The 14,038-nt window shown below is 41.4% G+C and overlaps 1 protein-coding gene across 1 annotated transcript in view; it reads right to left on the bottom strand.

The window, feature by feature from the left end:
• LOC124282733 (monocarboxylate transporter 6-like) overlaps positions 1-14,038 on the bottom strand; it is a 40,779-nt gene that overhangs the window by 1,084 nt on the left and 25,657 nt on the right. The window contains exons 3-6 of the mRNA XM_046718754.1: positions 10,895-11,196; positions 8,515-8,620; positions 7,595-7,714; positions 4,550-4,696 (exon numbers count right to left, since the gene is read on the bottom strand). Of these exons, the coding sequence (XP_046574710.1) occupies positions 4,550-4,696; positions 7,595-7,714; positions 8,515-8,620; positions 10,895-11,196 (675 nt within the window). The remainder of the gene's footprint in view (positions 1-4,549; positions 4,697-7,594; positions 7,715-8,514; positions 8,621-10,894; positions 11,197-14,038) is intronic.

Raw genomic sequence — 14,038 nt, 5'->3', positions numbered from 1 at the left:
CTGTCGTAAATCCATGTCGAAGTATGCGAGTAACAATCACTTTAGCACTAAGACCTCTTATAGGAAGGCGGTCCTGGAGCTAAGTACGGCAACTAAAAAACCAGTTCCGTCACAACCCACGCGTTTATGATGGAACGATTGACTAAAGGTTTGCACGGTCAATGCCAAGTTCCTAGAAGCGGTCGAAGCGCTACGACTGTCGTAAGTCTCACGTATATGAGTTACAATCGCTTTGGTGATCAGTTACTTGGTGGAATGCGCGTCTGTGTTTGTAGTTTAACGCCACACTCAGCAATATTCCAGCTGTATGGCGGTAGCCTGTAAAAAGTCTAGTCTGGACCAGACAGTCCTGAGCTTATCATGAGCATCGATCTATGCACTTGGGATACAATGACGTGTGAACCAAGTGAGCGTGCCTGACCACCCGATCAGTCGCCTCTTACGACAAGCATGGACCGTTGAAGACCAATTCTAACCCGGATTTACATTGGTCTGGATCTTTATGTCCCAACAGAATCTTGCTCCACCCTGTACTCAAGGACACCGTGTTTGTACTTAGCAAACATTTTGTCGGTTTGAAAGAGTGTATCCGAATGAAACAGCTTTACAATACGTACATATGCTACTCAATTTTGCCAAGGATCAGATTGCCATGATGTAAAAATCCATTCATCAAATAAAGATGGAAATATCCTAGCACACAGAAACCCGACTTTTCGATCAGCTGATCAGTGACATGCAGGTTGTCGGCAGTGTCATACCTCATGGTGAAGAGGGGTTTCTCCTGATTACAATAATGCGTCATCACTTTTTTCTTCTGTCATACTCAGAAATGACCAGCCAGTGGGGTTAACATTTTTAGCCCGTGCGTAATCCTCTCTTCTCACTGATGCATTCGCATCTCACTGACCCGTCATCACTGACAGGCACGTTTGGACGTTTGGCTTATACTGACGATGACGTCAACTGGACAGACCAGAACTGGTCTGTATCTGTTTGTGAGACTGCATGCTAGTCTAGTCGGGCCGGACTTAATTTCTCGTGGGCGATCACGCACGACGTCATCGTGCCAGGGTTGTTGATGCCTATTTAGAGCACCCCTACAGGAACTCGGCAATGCTCTCACTGAGGAGTGAAACAATCTCTTCTTGGCAACCACCTTGGCATTTATTGGAAGCATTAGACGACTGTGTCGGGCTGTGATCCCATCACGTAGATTACATACCCGGCGTGATATTGCTGGATTAGTGCTAAAAGCTGCGTAAAACTAAACTCACTCACTCACTCACTCTAACGGAAGATCTGAGTGATAACTGTCCACATGCGTTTTGCATTGTGGGTACTTGACAACGGACTTTTGTTCTTACAAAATGTCTGCACACAATACTGTCTTTGTCTATTTCAACAGATGCACACAATTTGACGTAATTTCCAAGTGGTGACCCTTAGCAAACTGTGAGTAGTATATGATAAACGGCACGCAGCAAATAATTATTCAAAGAACTGATTGTTCAAAGATAACACAAAAGGTAAATTATTCTAATATGGAATGCAACATCCTGTCCACTACAACTGAATAAACACGAACGATAAATTATATGTTAATGTGAGTATCGTACGTCTCACGCACGAACAGTCCATGACACATGCCCACAACGGGCACCTAGCTAGGTACACAGCAATACACAACTAGGCCACTCCTGTCAGTACAAATATACTGGGACAAAACTGTGGTTGTATAGATGCATTAACTAAAAAATTAGAAATAATTATTACGATTGTATGAATAGTGACCATGAGTAATGAGCAACCAGTCCTGACCCAAAATGTCCCAGGGAAGTATAACATGATTATTATTTATATAGTGCCGAATTCCAGCTAGGCTGCTCACAGTCGCTTTGTTTTTCCACGGTAATAGGATGTCAATCTCAACTGCACTTCGTATTATAACACAACTCCGATGACCATACAACTGATGTACTGGTGACCTTAGCCCTGCGCCAAGGCTGTACTGAAGGCTAAACCCATGGATGTATAGTAACTCTATCCCTAAAGAGGCAAGTCTATAGAAGCGTACAGTACACGTCTGGTAGAGGGATATTAATATTTTTAGAAATTATTTAAACAATAATTATTACCTTAGAGACTTGTGTAAGTCTACGGTGACCTATTACCACCCTGAATTTCCAAATTCAAATGGATTATTGAGCCTGGAGACGTATCCTACTATGTTCAGTTATACTGTTGGCTGATCCGACATATTCACCAGCATTAAACACGGAAGGTGATCTTATCTTATTCTGTCTGCCCAGTATCGTTACACCTGTGACATTTGATTCCAAGCAGATATTTTTCTATTGGATATATCTTATGTGTTCCTCTGATATATAATTACAACTATTAAGGTGAAGTGACATTTCTGTTTGATACATGGTTCACTCAATGTCCCTGATTAGTAAACTTGTCAGGTATCAGTATATACAGAGAGATTCTACATATCATGCAATCAAGCGGCACCACTCCAACAGTGTTTCAGTTATATCACCTGGCGCCAGCTGGTGTGTGGGGAGTACCACTTTGATGTAATCAGGGCACACCTGTATGGTGGTCAGAAACCAATAATCATAATCTGGGATTCGAACCCAGACCACAGACTAAAAGACTGATGACAGCAGGTCCGTGTAGCGAAGTTGGGCTTCCATGACCACAGGGGCTTGTAACGCATAAGAACTGGCACCGAGGTATATGCTGTGACTGACAGGGCCTTAACACTATGCAGAAGGATCCTATATACCTTGAGTGAGTGAGTATTGTTTTACACCGCAATCAGCAATATTCCAGCTATATGGCGGCGGTCCGTAAATAATCGAGTCTGGACCAGACAATGTGGTTATCAACAGCGTGAGCATCGATGTACGGAACTGGCATACAATGACATGTGTCAACCAAGTCAGCGAGCCTGACCACCCGATCCCGTTAGTCGTCTCTTACGACAAGCATGGGTTACTGAAGGTCAATTCTAGCCCGGATCTTCACGGGTATATATGCCTTGACAGTATACACCTTGATGCCAGTTTTTGCGTTACAAGCCTGTGTCTATAACGTCTGTGTCAGCGGCGCTCAATCTCGAAAACAATGTTTCAGTTTTATCAGTAATTTCACGACTGTCAGCTTCATCTGGTTCAGGTAGAACCTGTTTCGCATCTCCAATCACACGAAAATATCCTCTGATAATTATAGGGTCAGCCAAATCAACCTCGTATCCCGAAAAGATACGCCACGATACATCAGGTCATTTGTAGCAACATGACAAGAATGTCTCATAATGACAACTTAATGACAATCGGCAGTTAAAACATCAGCCAATGACACTATCATCAAATTCTCGTTATGAAATTTAGTATTTTGAGACCAAGAATCTTTTCATTCACAATCGATCATGACTACGGGTTCAGACACCCACAGACACATAACTTAATACACTTAAGGAAATCCGGCTGTGCATGTGTTTGGTTTGTCAGGAACAAACGAAGCATCTAAACACGTGTTGTAACTCGGGTGGGGTGGAGTGTGTGGGTAAATCGTTGCGTTGGGTTGCCTCCCTTGGGAAAGTCAAAGACATTGATAATTTACACTTAACCGATCAGTCTATCCAAATATCACCCACTATATCTGTGACTAGGGTGGGTTGAAGTGTGTGGGTAAATCCTTGTGCCGGGTTGTCTCCCTTGGGAAAACCAGAGACATTGATAATTTACACTTAACCCATCAAACCAAATCTATCCAAATATCACCCACTATATGGTGTATATGTCTGCACATTATATTTGGGTGGAGAGACATTTCATAAATCTCATAATGATAAACTCATCAGCTTCTCTTTCCAACAAATACGTCGTTGCTTTATTAATGTTTCGAATTACTGAAATTTACCTGATTTTTTGGGTTGAGTTATCCAATCAGTTTTTGATAAAATTCTACATGGTAGCTGGCCGATATAAGTTTAACACAACATTACGATGACCGACCAGTTGGTTACTATCTGGTTTGAACGGCTCGTATGGACGGGTGAGGGCGTGGGAGGAAAGTCCGAAATGACGCTGGTGTCCGACGTTTACCATGATTGTAAAACCCCCGAACACGGGTACCTGGAAACACGGAAACACGGTCAGTGCGAAACAGCAATCGAACCTCAATCATAGATTTCACTAGTACGTCGATCTGTCAGGAAGATCCTAGTCAAGGTTAACCAGTACTTGATGACATAACCAAACGAGTCATCGTTTCCCAGGTCAAGAATATGCAGGGTGCATTAATCCCAAATAGTCGACAGGACACCGTGTGGCGTTGAACAACACACTGACAAATGAGATGTACGGTGCTCGCTGAACGAGCTTTAGTGTCATGTACGGTGTTCGCTGAACGAGCTTGAGTGTCATGTACGGTGTTCGCTGAACGAGCTGCAGTGTCATGTACGGTGTTCGCTGAACGAGCTTCAGTGTCATGTACGGTGTTCGCTGAACGAGCTTCAGTGTCAATTTTGTCTCACCTGCGAGAGGTATTCCAAGAATCTGTCCAAGACCGTTTACAAAAAACGTTGCAGCCCAGATGTAGTTCTTGACGGTCCCTGAAGGAGCTAACAACGACGTCGCCGAAAATAGCAGCGTCATGGTGATGCCGTCAGTAGCTCCGTGAACTGAAAATATGTAAAGTTCTTCTTGCACAAAGTACATGTTCTATCTTCTTGTTACCTTCTTGTCGTATTCACCAGCACGTCCTGAAAAACATTTGTTTTAAATTCACTTTCTGATATACATGTACAATGATTCAGATAAGCCGCTTGACCAATATGGACGGCACTACAGATAAAAGCAAAATATTTTCCTATCTAAATTTGTAGATGAACAATTTTTAAATTGTGTAATCCTTCCAAAATACAAGACAAACATGCTGTGTATAGGAAGTTTGTTATGAGGTTGCGCCTTGGCGTGGCCCAAAGAATGGAAAGAGATGACGAGATACTGACAGAAGTTGTGACAAAGTAGGATAAAGAAACAGCTGAAGACGCTGACAATTTTGAAACATATGATGGCACAATCCAGATTACTAACGCTATACCGCGAGGAGCTTCTTATGAAGCACTCAACGGTATGCGACTTAGATCATCCTTGAACGCTTCTTACAATATTCTTAGAGACCAACTCGCATATGAGTTGGAATCCACGTTCCTTGTGAATCCGATTCGTGTCCTTAGACAATCCTTCTTTTTTTTTAAATCCGTCTGAAAGAAGAAGCAAAGTTATTTCTAGATCCGCATCTCAGTATCTTCCATCTTGTTCCGTAAGGGCGTGGATCCTCAGCTTGCATTTCGTGAAAAAATTTAAACGCTGAATAAATCAAATTTTTGTTTCACAAAAATGTGTTAATTACAACTCATTGAGCCGTCTTACTACCCTGAAGTCGAGGGGGCGATCTTTGACAACAGAGGCAGTGTTTTATGGCAGGAAGATTCCAAAATTTAAACGATCGGGGCACAGTGGTAGACTAAAATCGAGTCACTGAAATGAACATATTTTACAGGAAAATGCTGTTCATAAAAATTTATCATAAAATATAATGAAAATGAGCCCAGAGACTTTCTTCATTACCAGAAACTGTGGAAATCTAGACTTGCCACATATTCCAGACTTGTATGGGCTTTCTTGAATATATTTGTTTTAGAGCCTGATAAGGCACTGTGGGTACCATTCTATCCACTGCACACGTTTGATCATTGGAATACTTGACGCGGGACTCATATTGTGCTACCCCTACCTCCACATTCTTTATGTCCACCCTACAACCACCCCACCCCCACCCAACCACCACCCAAAAATGCATTGCACATCTCTTCGTGGTCTTTCTTTCCTAAAATACTTATCGGCCTCAAATGTTCAAATTTGAATATTTGAAGAAAAAACAGAACTCGGTAATTTCACAGGCCGCAAAGTGGAATTTAGAATATTTTTTTTAATAATTGTGCATTCTTTTTCATTTATGGAATTGAAAAATTAATATTTGGGACACAACTCATAAATTGTTATTTTATCTATTTTGATCGTAGATAATTAGGGGTTTAGTCGTGTCAGTTCGTCCTGACTTCTTCCAGCTTTGTCAGATCGATACTCGTGATCGTTGGTCTCACCGGACTGGTCAACCTGTGGCAAACTCACACACTCACTCACACACTCACGCACGCACTCACTCATTCCTTGGTTCCAGTACACAGGATAATGTGCGCTGTATTTACTGTGAGGAGAGGTCGACGAAACTTGGTCACATTTCCAATCCGTCGGATTGAATCATTGCGCCTGGCGAAGTGGGTACTTTTAATCACACAGAAAACGCCAGGGGAATTCGCAAAGGGCGAAGTAAGATTGAACGTTTGTGCACTAATGAACATTCTTACTTACTTGAACAGTTCACAAGAAAATGAACATTCTTCCGTACTTGAACAGTTCACAACTAAATGAACATTCTTGCGTACTTGAACAGTGCACAACAGCACTAACAATCTTACTTACTTGAACAGTTCACAACAAAATGAACATTCTTACATACTTGCACAGTACACAACACAACTAACAATCTTCTTACTTGAACAGTTTACAACAAAATGAACATTCTTCCTTACTTGAACAGTTCACAACAAAATGAACATTCTTCCTTACTTGAACAGTTCACAACAAAATGAACATTCTTGCGTACTTGAACAGTGCACAACAGCACTAACAATCTTCTTACTTGAACAGTTTACAACAAAATGAACATTCTTCCTTACTTGAACAGTTCACAAGAAAATGAACATTCTTCCTTACTTGAACAGTTCACAACTAAAAGAACATTCTTCCGTACTTGAACAGTTCACAACTAAATGAACATTCTTGCGTACTTGAACAGTGCACAACAGCACTAACAATCTTCTTACTTGAACAGTTTACAACAAAATTAACATTCTTCCTTCCTGAACAGTTCACAAGAAAATGAACATTCTTCCGTACTTGAACAGTTCACAACTAAATGAACATTCTTGCGTACTTGAACAGTGCACAACAGCACTAACAATCTTACTTACTTGAACAGTTCACAACAAAATGAACATTCTTACTTACTTGCACAGTTCACAACAAAACTAACAATCGTACTTACTTGCACAGTGCACAACAAAACTAACAATCTTACGTATTTGGACAGTGAACAGCAAAACTAACAATTACTTGCACAGTGCACAACAAAACTAACAATCTTACGTACTTGCACAGAGAACAGCAAAACTAACAATCTTACTTACTGGCACAGTACACAGCTATTGCTATAAACCTACACAGTACAAAGAAATACGAGCCTTCTTACTTACTTGCACAGTACACAGCTATTGCTATAAACCTACACAGTACAAAGAAATACGAGCCTTCTTACTTACTTGCACAGTACACAGCTATTGCTATAAACCTACACAGTACAAAGAAATACGAGCCTTCTTACTTACTTGCACAGTACACAGCTATTGCTATAAACCTACACAGTACAAAGAAATACGAGCCTTCTTACTTACTTGCACAGTACACAGCTATGAGGGCGTCGTTCCTGACGAGGGTGAGCAGCCCAACACAGACGGCGATCACCGAACAACTCAGCACGTATACAAACAACAGGTAACGCCCTACAAAGTCACCTGCAAGTACAACAATTGACATGTGTGCGTTGATTGTTTCATAATTTCATAATGATAATCTTGTTACGAACCCATGCCAAGAGACCATAAGGACGTGCTATTCTTTTACATTTATAACAACAAATTCCACAGATTCCCATGAATGAATTTAGTTTTACGCCGCTTTTAGCAATATTCAAACAATATCGCGGCGGATGACACCAGAACTGGGCTTCACACATTGTATCCATGTGGGGAATCGAACACGGGTCTTCAGCGTGAGGAGCGAACGCTTTAACCACTAGGCTATCCCACCGCCCCCTTATTCGCATTTGTGGCAAAATAAGATATGAGATCAGTGATGACACCAGGTGTACGCGAGAAGTATAAGCAGCTCCTGCTCCATGACACCCGTCACTGCTAGAATGTTCATTGAAATCGTAAGTACGAGTAAGTAAAGAGACATTTATTTATACTTACAAGATGCATAACCAAAGCCTCACGCAACAGTACTGATTGACTATTCATCAATCAGTTTCAACATCCGGGTGATAAACACTAGATGTCAACAACATATTTTTATGTAATGACTAGAACAACACCAATGACACGTGCGCTTATTTAGCACGTGCATATCATGTTTTCACGAAGTTTCTGTTATTTATTTGTTTGAAATATGATATGAACGGTATGTAAGATTACCCGTCAATGTCGATGGGAAGAAAGTATCTGTCCATTTAATGGAGGCGGACATGTGTCAGGCTTAATATCAAGAACCATCCACAGTAATTAAGTTAATCGAAGGATGTAGGTTCATTAACCTGAGAAAGCCGTGGCGAAACTCAGAATGGCTTCTGCCATTCCCTCGTAACTCATACACATGGCTGCCACACCCAGGTCCATTTTGATGGATTCCATGTATTGCATCTGAAAAGGACAAGGAAGGTTGTTCATTTCATGGTGCGACCAGCATCCACATCTTCAAAGGAAGTGTTTCTTTTCTTTGAGTTGCATTTTAGAAGCTGAGAAGTACAATATAGAACAAACTTTATGGATAACCACGGTACAAGAATCTGTATCGAAATGTCGCACTCACGAATAAAAAAGTTGTTATCCATAAGTTTGTTCTATATTGTAAAGGAAGTGTTATTTAGTCGTTAGGGGCTAGATTAACTTAGTGTTCATTCTCTTGATCTCGACCTTTAAAAGTAAGCTGTCTCTCCCCTCATCACTAGAATGTGAGATCGCTTACAGTTTAGCTTAATTTCGTCTGTATCGCCTTATTATAAAGGTCATCGTTACTTTGCATTCTATGTTGTACTTTTTAAATGACTTGGGCCTTTATTGAGCTTAAATATTACAGATTACAGCTTTCAGTTGCGATTAGATAGGAACAAATATAAATTTTGAATGCCCTGAAGATCAGGGTTAGAATTCAGCATTCGTCATTAACCTATGCCTGACGGAATTGGGTGGCCAGGCTGGCTGACGTTGTTGACGCATGTCAACGTATCCAAACTGCGTAGATTGGTGCTCATGATGTCAATCACTGGATTGTCGGGTCCAGATTCAAATGTTTACAGAAGGCCGTCAAGTTAATCGAAATATTGCCGGGAGCGTTAACAACAAACAAACAGATCATCGTTCTCAAAACACCAAGCCTCGTCAATACTCCACAGATTTGTACACATCGAGAATTAATGACTGGCGAAAAACACACGACAAATGTTTTGCCCTCAGTGTCGGGGTACCATGGTAAAGGGCATGAAGCTTGAAGTGAATGTGAAATGGCTATCATGTTTCGGATTTAATAGCCTGGAGGTCTTAGGTTAAAAGGATTAACTGGTCTGACCAGCCTGCCAGTGTAAGGAGTATGTGAAATATGACCCGGTGTAGCCATGTAATCATATACATTTAGATACACGTGAAATGTCATGAGACGGATATGGATAGAAGGCAATTAATGTTCTCTGACTTTCACAGTGAAATAGATAGAATATATATGTAGTTTCGACGCATTTAAGAGACACATCATCTGGACACGGTGGTATTATTGAACGCGGGTTTTTAATGTATCACCTATTTAAATAACATGATATAATGTTTATATTTTTATCGATATCGTCAACTATTTAGTATATCACAAAATCAATTAATAGCAGTAAATATGTGAACATGTAAATATGTTAAATAAAGTAAAGATATTAAAAGTAGGGGTAATTTTGAAATAAATTCGTGATATCGGTTACGATCATAAAATAGATAATGATGTATCGATGCGATAAACCTGTCCGATAAGCTTGGTATCACGATCTAATAAATATGCAAATGAGCTCACCTAGCAAAACAAATTTTAAGCTCTACATATCGATTCAGTGTATCTATAAACTATTTACTAACGTTACCAATACGTTTTGGGGTTTCCAATGTGTCGACAATTCTGTGGGATATATGCGTGTCCTAAAGTTTCTTCATTGAACGGCAATACTTCTTGAACATATGTTATCATTAGGCCATTTTAGACAATTACCCTCGTGTTTCGGTATAACAAATATCATATACTATTAATAAAGAAAATGGGTTACGTGCGCTAAAGAATTGCATAACACATTTTATATTCCCAATGTAAAGTTTTCATGATATTGAAAAGCACCAGAGTATGGTAATGATTTATTATTTAAATATATAATTTATGATCTGAGTAGTAATGTCAAGACTTCAATTCTCTTCAATTGCCATCTATAATTCAATAGCATAATCAGTCAAATGAATCAACGATAACAGTACTATATACTGGATAATATATTGTAACATGACATTAAATATTGATGTCGTTTAATGGAATGATTATATCATTAAATTGACACAAGATGTCTCTGTTGTTTAAGACTTTGTACTTTGGTGTGCAGTATTGCATCCCCTGGTTGCAAAAACCTCCTTTGATTTTGGGTTAAAATCCACATTTTGCACAATCTCATGATTGCACTACGAACTAGCTCACTTTGGCCATTCTACATCTAATAGTGAGTGAGTGAGTTGGGTTTTAACAATGTTCCAGCAATATCCCTGCAGGGGAAATGAGCTTCACACATTGTACCCATGTGGGGGAATCAAACCCGGGCTTTCGGCGTGACGAGCTACACATCGAGATGTAACTGAAATATTGTTCACTTATGCACTCACTCACTCACGAATACTTACGAAGTGCACTTTAGGTACGTATATGGCAAACGACAAGAGGAATATTCCCGTTGTCCAGAGGCAAGTGTCAGTTATCAGTCTCGCCGTACAACCGACATAGTGATGACCCGAGTTTCCGTCTAAATCTTCGTACTGTTGAGGAGTCCTCTCATCTTCGGGCATTTCCGTTCGTTTCCGCATGATGATATTACAGAGGAGACCCACCACGAGCATAATGCCCCCGTATATTCTCATGGTATCTCGCCACGTGTTCGGGGCCACGAGATCCAGGTGCGCACTCAGCGGGTTCATCAGCATGGAACCTGAAGTTACAAGACTGGAAAACTTTATGTTTGTCTCTTGTCTTTTGACATATAATCTGAACAAACAAACCATACACTCCACAAGATGCTGCGTACGCCATTCAGAAGACTATGTCATGCATAGCAGTTACGGATGCCTTAGATCTATGATCGCGATGTGGAGCGCATCAAGTTATCTGGGGCCACGTTCTCAAAACGACCTTAGCTCAGTGTCATTGTATGAGCGGTATCATCATCTTAGCCCTAAGCTCGCATTGTGATTGTGAACCATTGACGTCTTGCTTGTGGACCAGGGAAGGATGGAAGTGGTTTTGTCTGTCGTTTTGGTATTGACATTTGATATCGGTATTGACATCAATCATTTCAGTGGAAACTAAAATAGCTTCTCAAACGATTTCAGAGGTGTGTGAGTGCATGGTATGTTAGCTCCACAGTCAACAATATTCCATCATAATCACAGCGGTCTATGAATAATCGAGTATCAACCAGACAAACTAGTGGATAACATCATGAGCGAGGATCCATCATGGGACCATGACGCCACTGCGTAATCACCACGTCTGGGCACCCGATCCTCTTTAATCGACTCTTACGAATTTCAAGGGGCACCGGGGATATGTTCAAGAGTGAGTGAGTGAGTTTAACGCCACTTTGAAATGTATTCCAGTCACATCGTTTGAGCCAAAGTGATACTGGTCTTACGTGTTTCCCTCATCGGGAAGATCCAGGTTGGAATTGGTCTTCAGTAACCCATGCTTGTCTCAACCCGTGAAGATCCAGGTTGGAATTGATCTTCAGCAACCCATGTGTGTCGTAAGAGGCGACTAAGGGATCGGGTGGTCAGGCTCGCTGACTTGGTTGACACATGTCATCGTATCCCAATTGCGTAGATTGATGTTCATGTTCATAATCACTGGATTGTCTGGTCCAGACTCGATTATTTACAAACCGATTCCATATAGCTGGAATATTGTTGAGTGAAACGTTGAACGACAAGCAAACAAATACACAAACGGATCACGCCACTCTGGAGGGCCCAGGTGCACGGGTATGGCGGTGACGAACCCGGAAACGCAATCACGGGGAACCGGAATAAGAACCTGGTTTAATACGTTCCTGCTGGACCAAGGGACTCGACCCCCACAACGAATTCACATGCCAACAGCACTGTACCTTCACGTAGCTATTGCTTTGTTTTTATGCCCGATGTGATATACGACTGACAACGTCAGACCGTTACTATGTCTGGATACATTCTGCTGACATTTGTCTGATTCAGCTTCTTCGACGTAATTTCTTTTTAAAATGTTACCAGCCAAAGGTTGAAATTGTCTTATCATCAAATGAGCTAGGCATCAGATAAGCGACTCAGCATCAATCCCGTGACAAGCATCCTAGCCGTGTGCCAACAGATGACACATCCCCGACTGATTGTAAACTGGTTCACTTTAAATTAACATCACGCCAGTCACAACCCTTTGATAGTCAGGCAGTGGCGCCGTTGGTCTCATCTGCCTCGGTAACGCCGTCGCTAGCGACGTTTCAGTAATATGCAGTACATCTATTTGTTGTACGAGGGTACGTGCTGTTTGACAAAGTTCCAATAATTAGAACGTGGCCCTCTAAACAGTTACAACTACTGCGTCTGTTTCCTGTTTTCTTTCTGCGAAATTGAAATAAGGATGGTGTATTTGTTGAAAAATGGATGGCAAATCGATAACGCATATATATATACAGGGAGAAAATGGATTCTATTTGGAAGTAAATGCGTTGTATATTTCCACGTGGCCTGTAGATCCTTTGATCTCCAATGAGGAAGCTGTTTGATGAATTGTATCACCGACATTGTCGTCTCGGTCAAGGCAGGTCCAATAACGAGAGATGAGAGAGTGAGCATGGTTTTACGCTGCTTTAAGCAATATTCCAGCAATACCACGGCGGGGGACACCAGAAATGGGCTTTACACATTGTCCCCCTGTGCGGAACCGAACCCAGGTCCTTGGCGTGACGAGCGAACGCTTTAACCACTAGGCTACACCACCGCCTCATCCCTCGATGACCGTTGTCTCGAAGTAATGTTTACATCAAAACTAATCCACAGCCTCAACTGAACCTTGATGTTAATATCCACCCTTATTTCGAAGTTTACTTGTGTCGAATGTCGTCGCGCTTTGGTCTTTACTTTCACAATGTGATGTGTGACGTTATTGAAAGCTGGGGGTGAGGTGATGTGAAATTGGGTTTAATGTCGTGCTTGAGAATATTTCGCTCATATGACGACGTGCATGCGTGTGTATGTGTATGTGCGGCTGCTTGTACTAGCCCAGACTGGAGCTGGTTTTATAGTGCTAGCCCACTGAGATACCATGCCGCAGTGAAGCATGAATACCCCACTCAGACACATTATACTGACTCCGAGCCGACCAGTCCTTGTTGTACCCATTAATGTCGAGCGCCAGGCAGGGACCAACAAATACCATATTTTAACGTCTTTTGGTGTGGCGCGGTCGGGGATCGAACCCGCGACCTTCCGCTCTCCGGGCGGACGCTCTAACTACTACACCACGGAGGCAGTCGCCCCTCATGCCAAAAAGATCTGGGTTCGATTCTCTACATAGGTACACATGTTGAACCACATTTCTATTCTCCACCTCCGTGAAGATCTTGCTGCACTGTTGGTTCAAACTAAATAGAACTCACTTTTGAAAAACACGAACCAGTACAATCTTGTCAAGCTATACATTAACGATTGATCGTAGCTTCACATAACAACGCTACAAAAACTGATAATCTGAAGAAATCGGAATCCTTTCAACAATTCTTCATTGGTAAATCCTGTCGT

Source organism: Haliotis rubra, unplaced genomic scaffold, assembly GCF_003918875.1.
Source record: "Haliotis rubra isolate DU_JTF1 unplaced genomic scaffold, ASM391887v1 Scf301, whole genome shotgun sequence".
NCBI classification, from domain to species: Eukaryota; Metazoa; Mollusca; class Gastropoda; order Lepetellida; family Haliotidae; genus Haliotis; species Haliotis rubra.
Note: the sequence above shows the minus strand (reverse complement) of the source record. Positions and strands in the feature narration are given on the sequence as shown.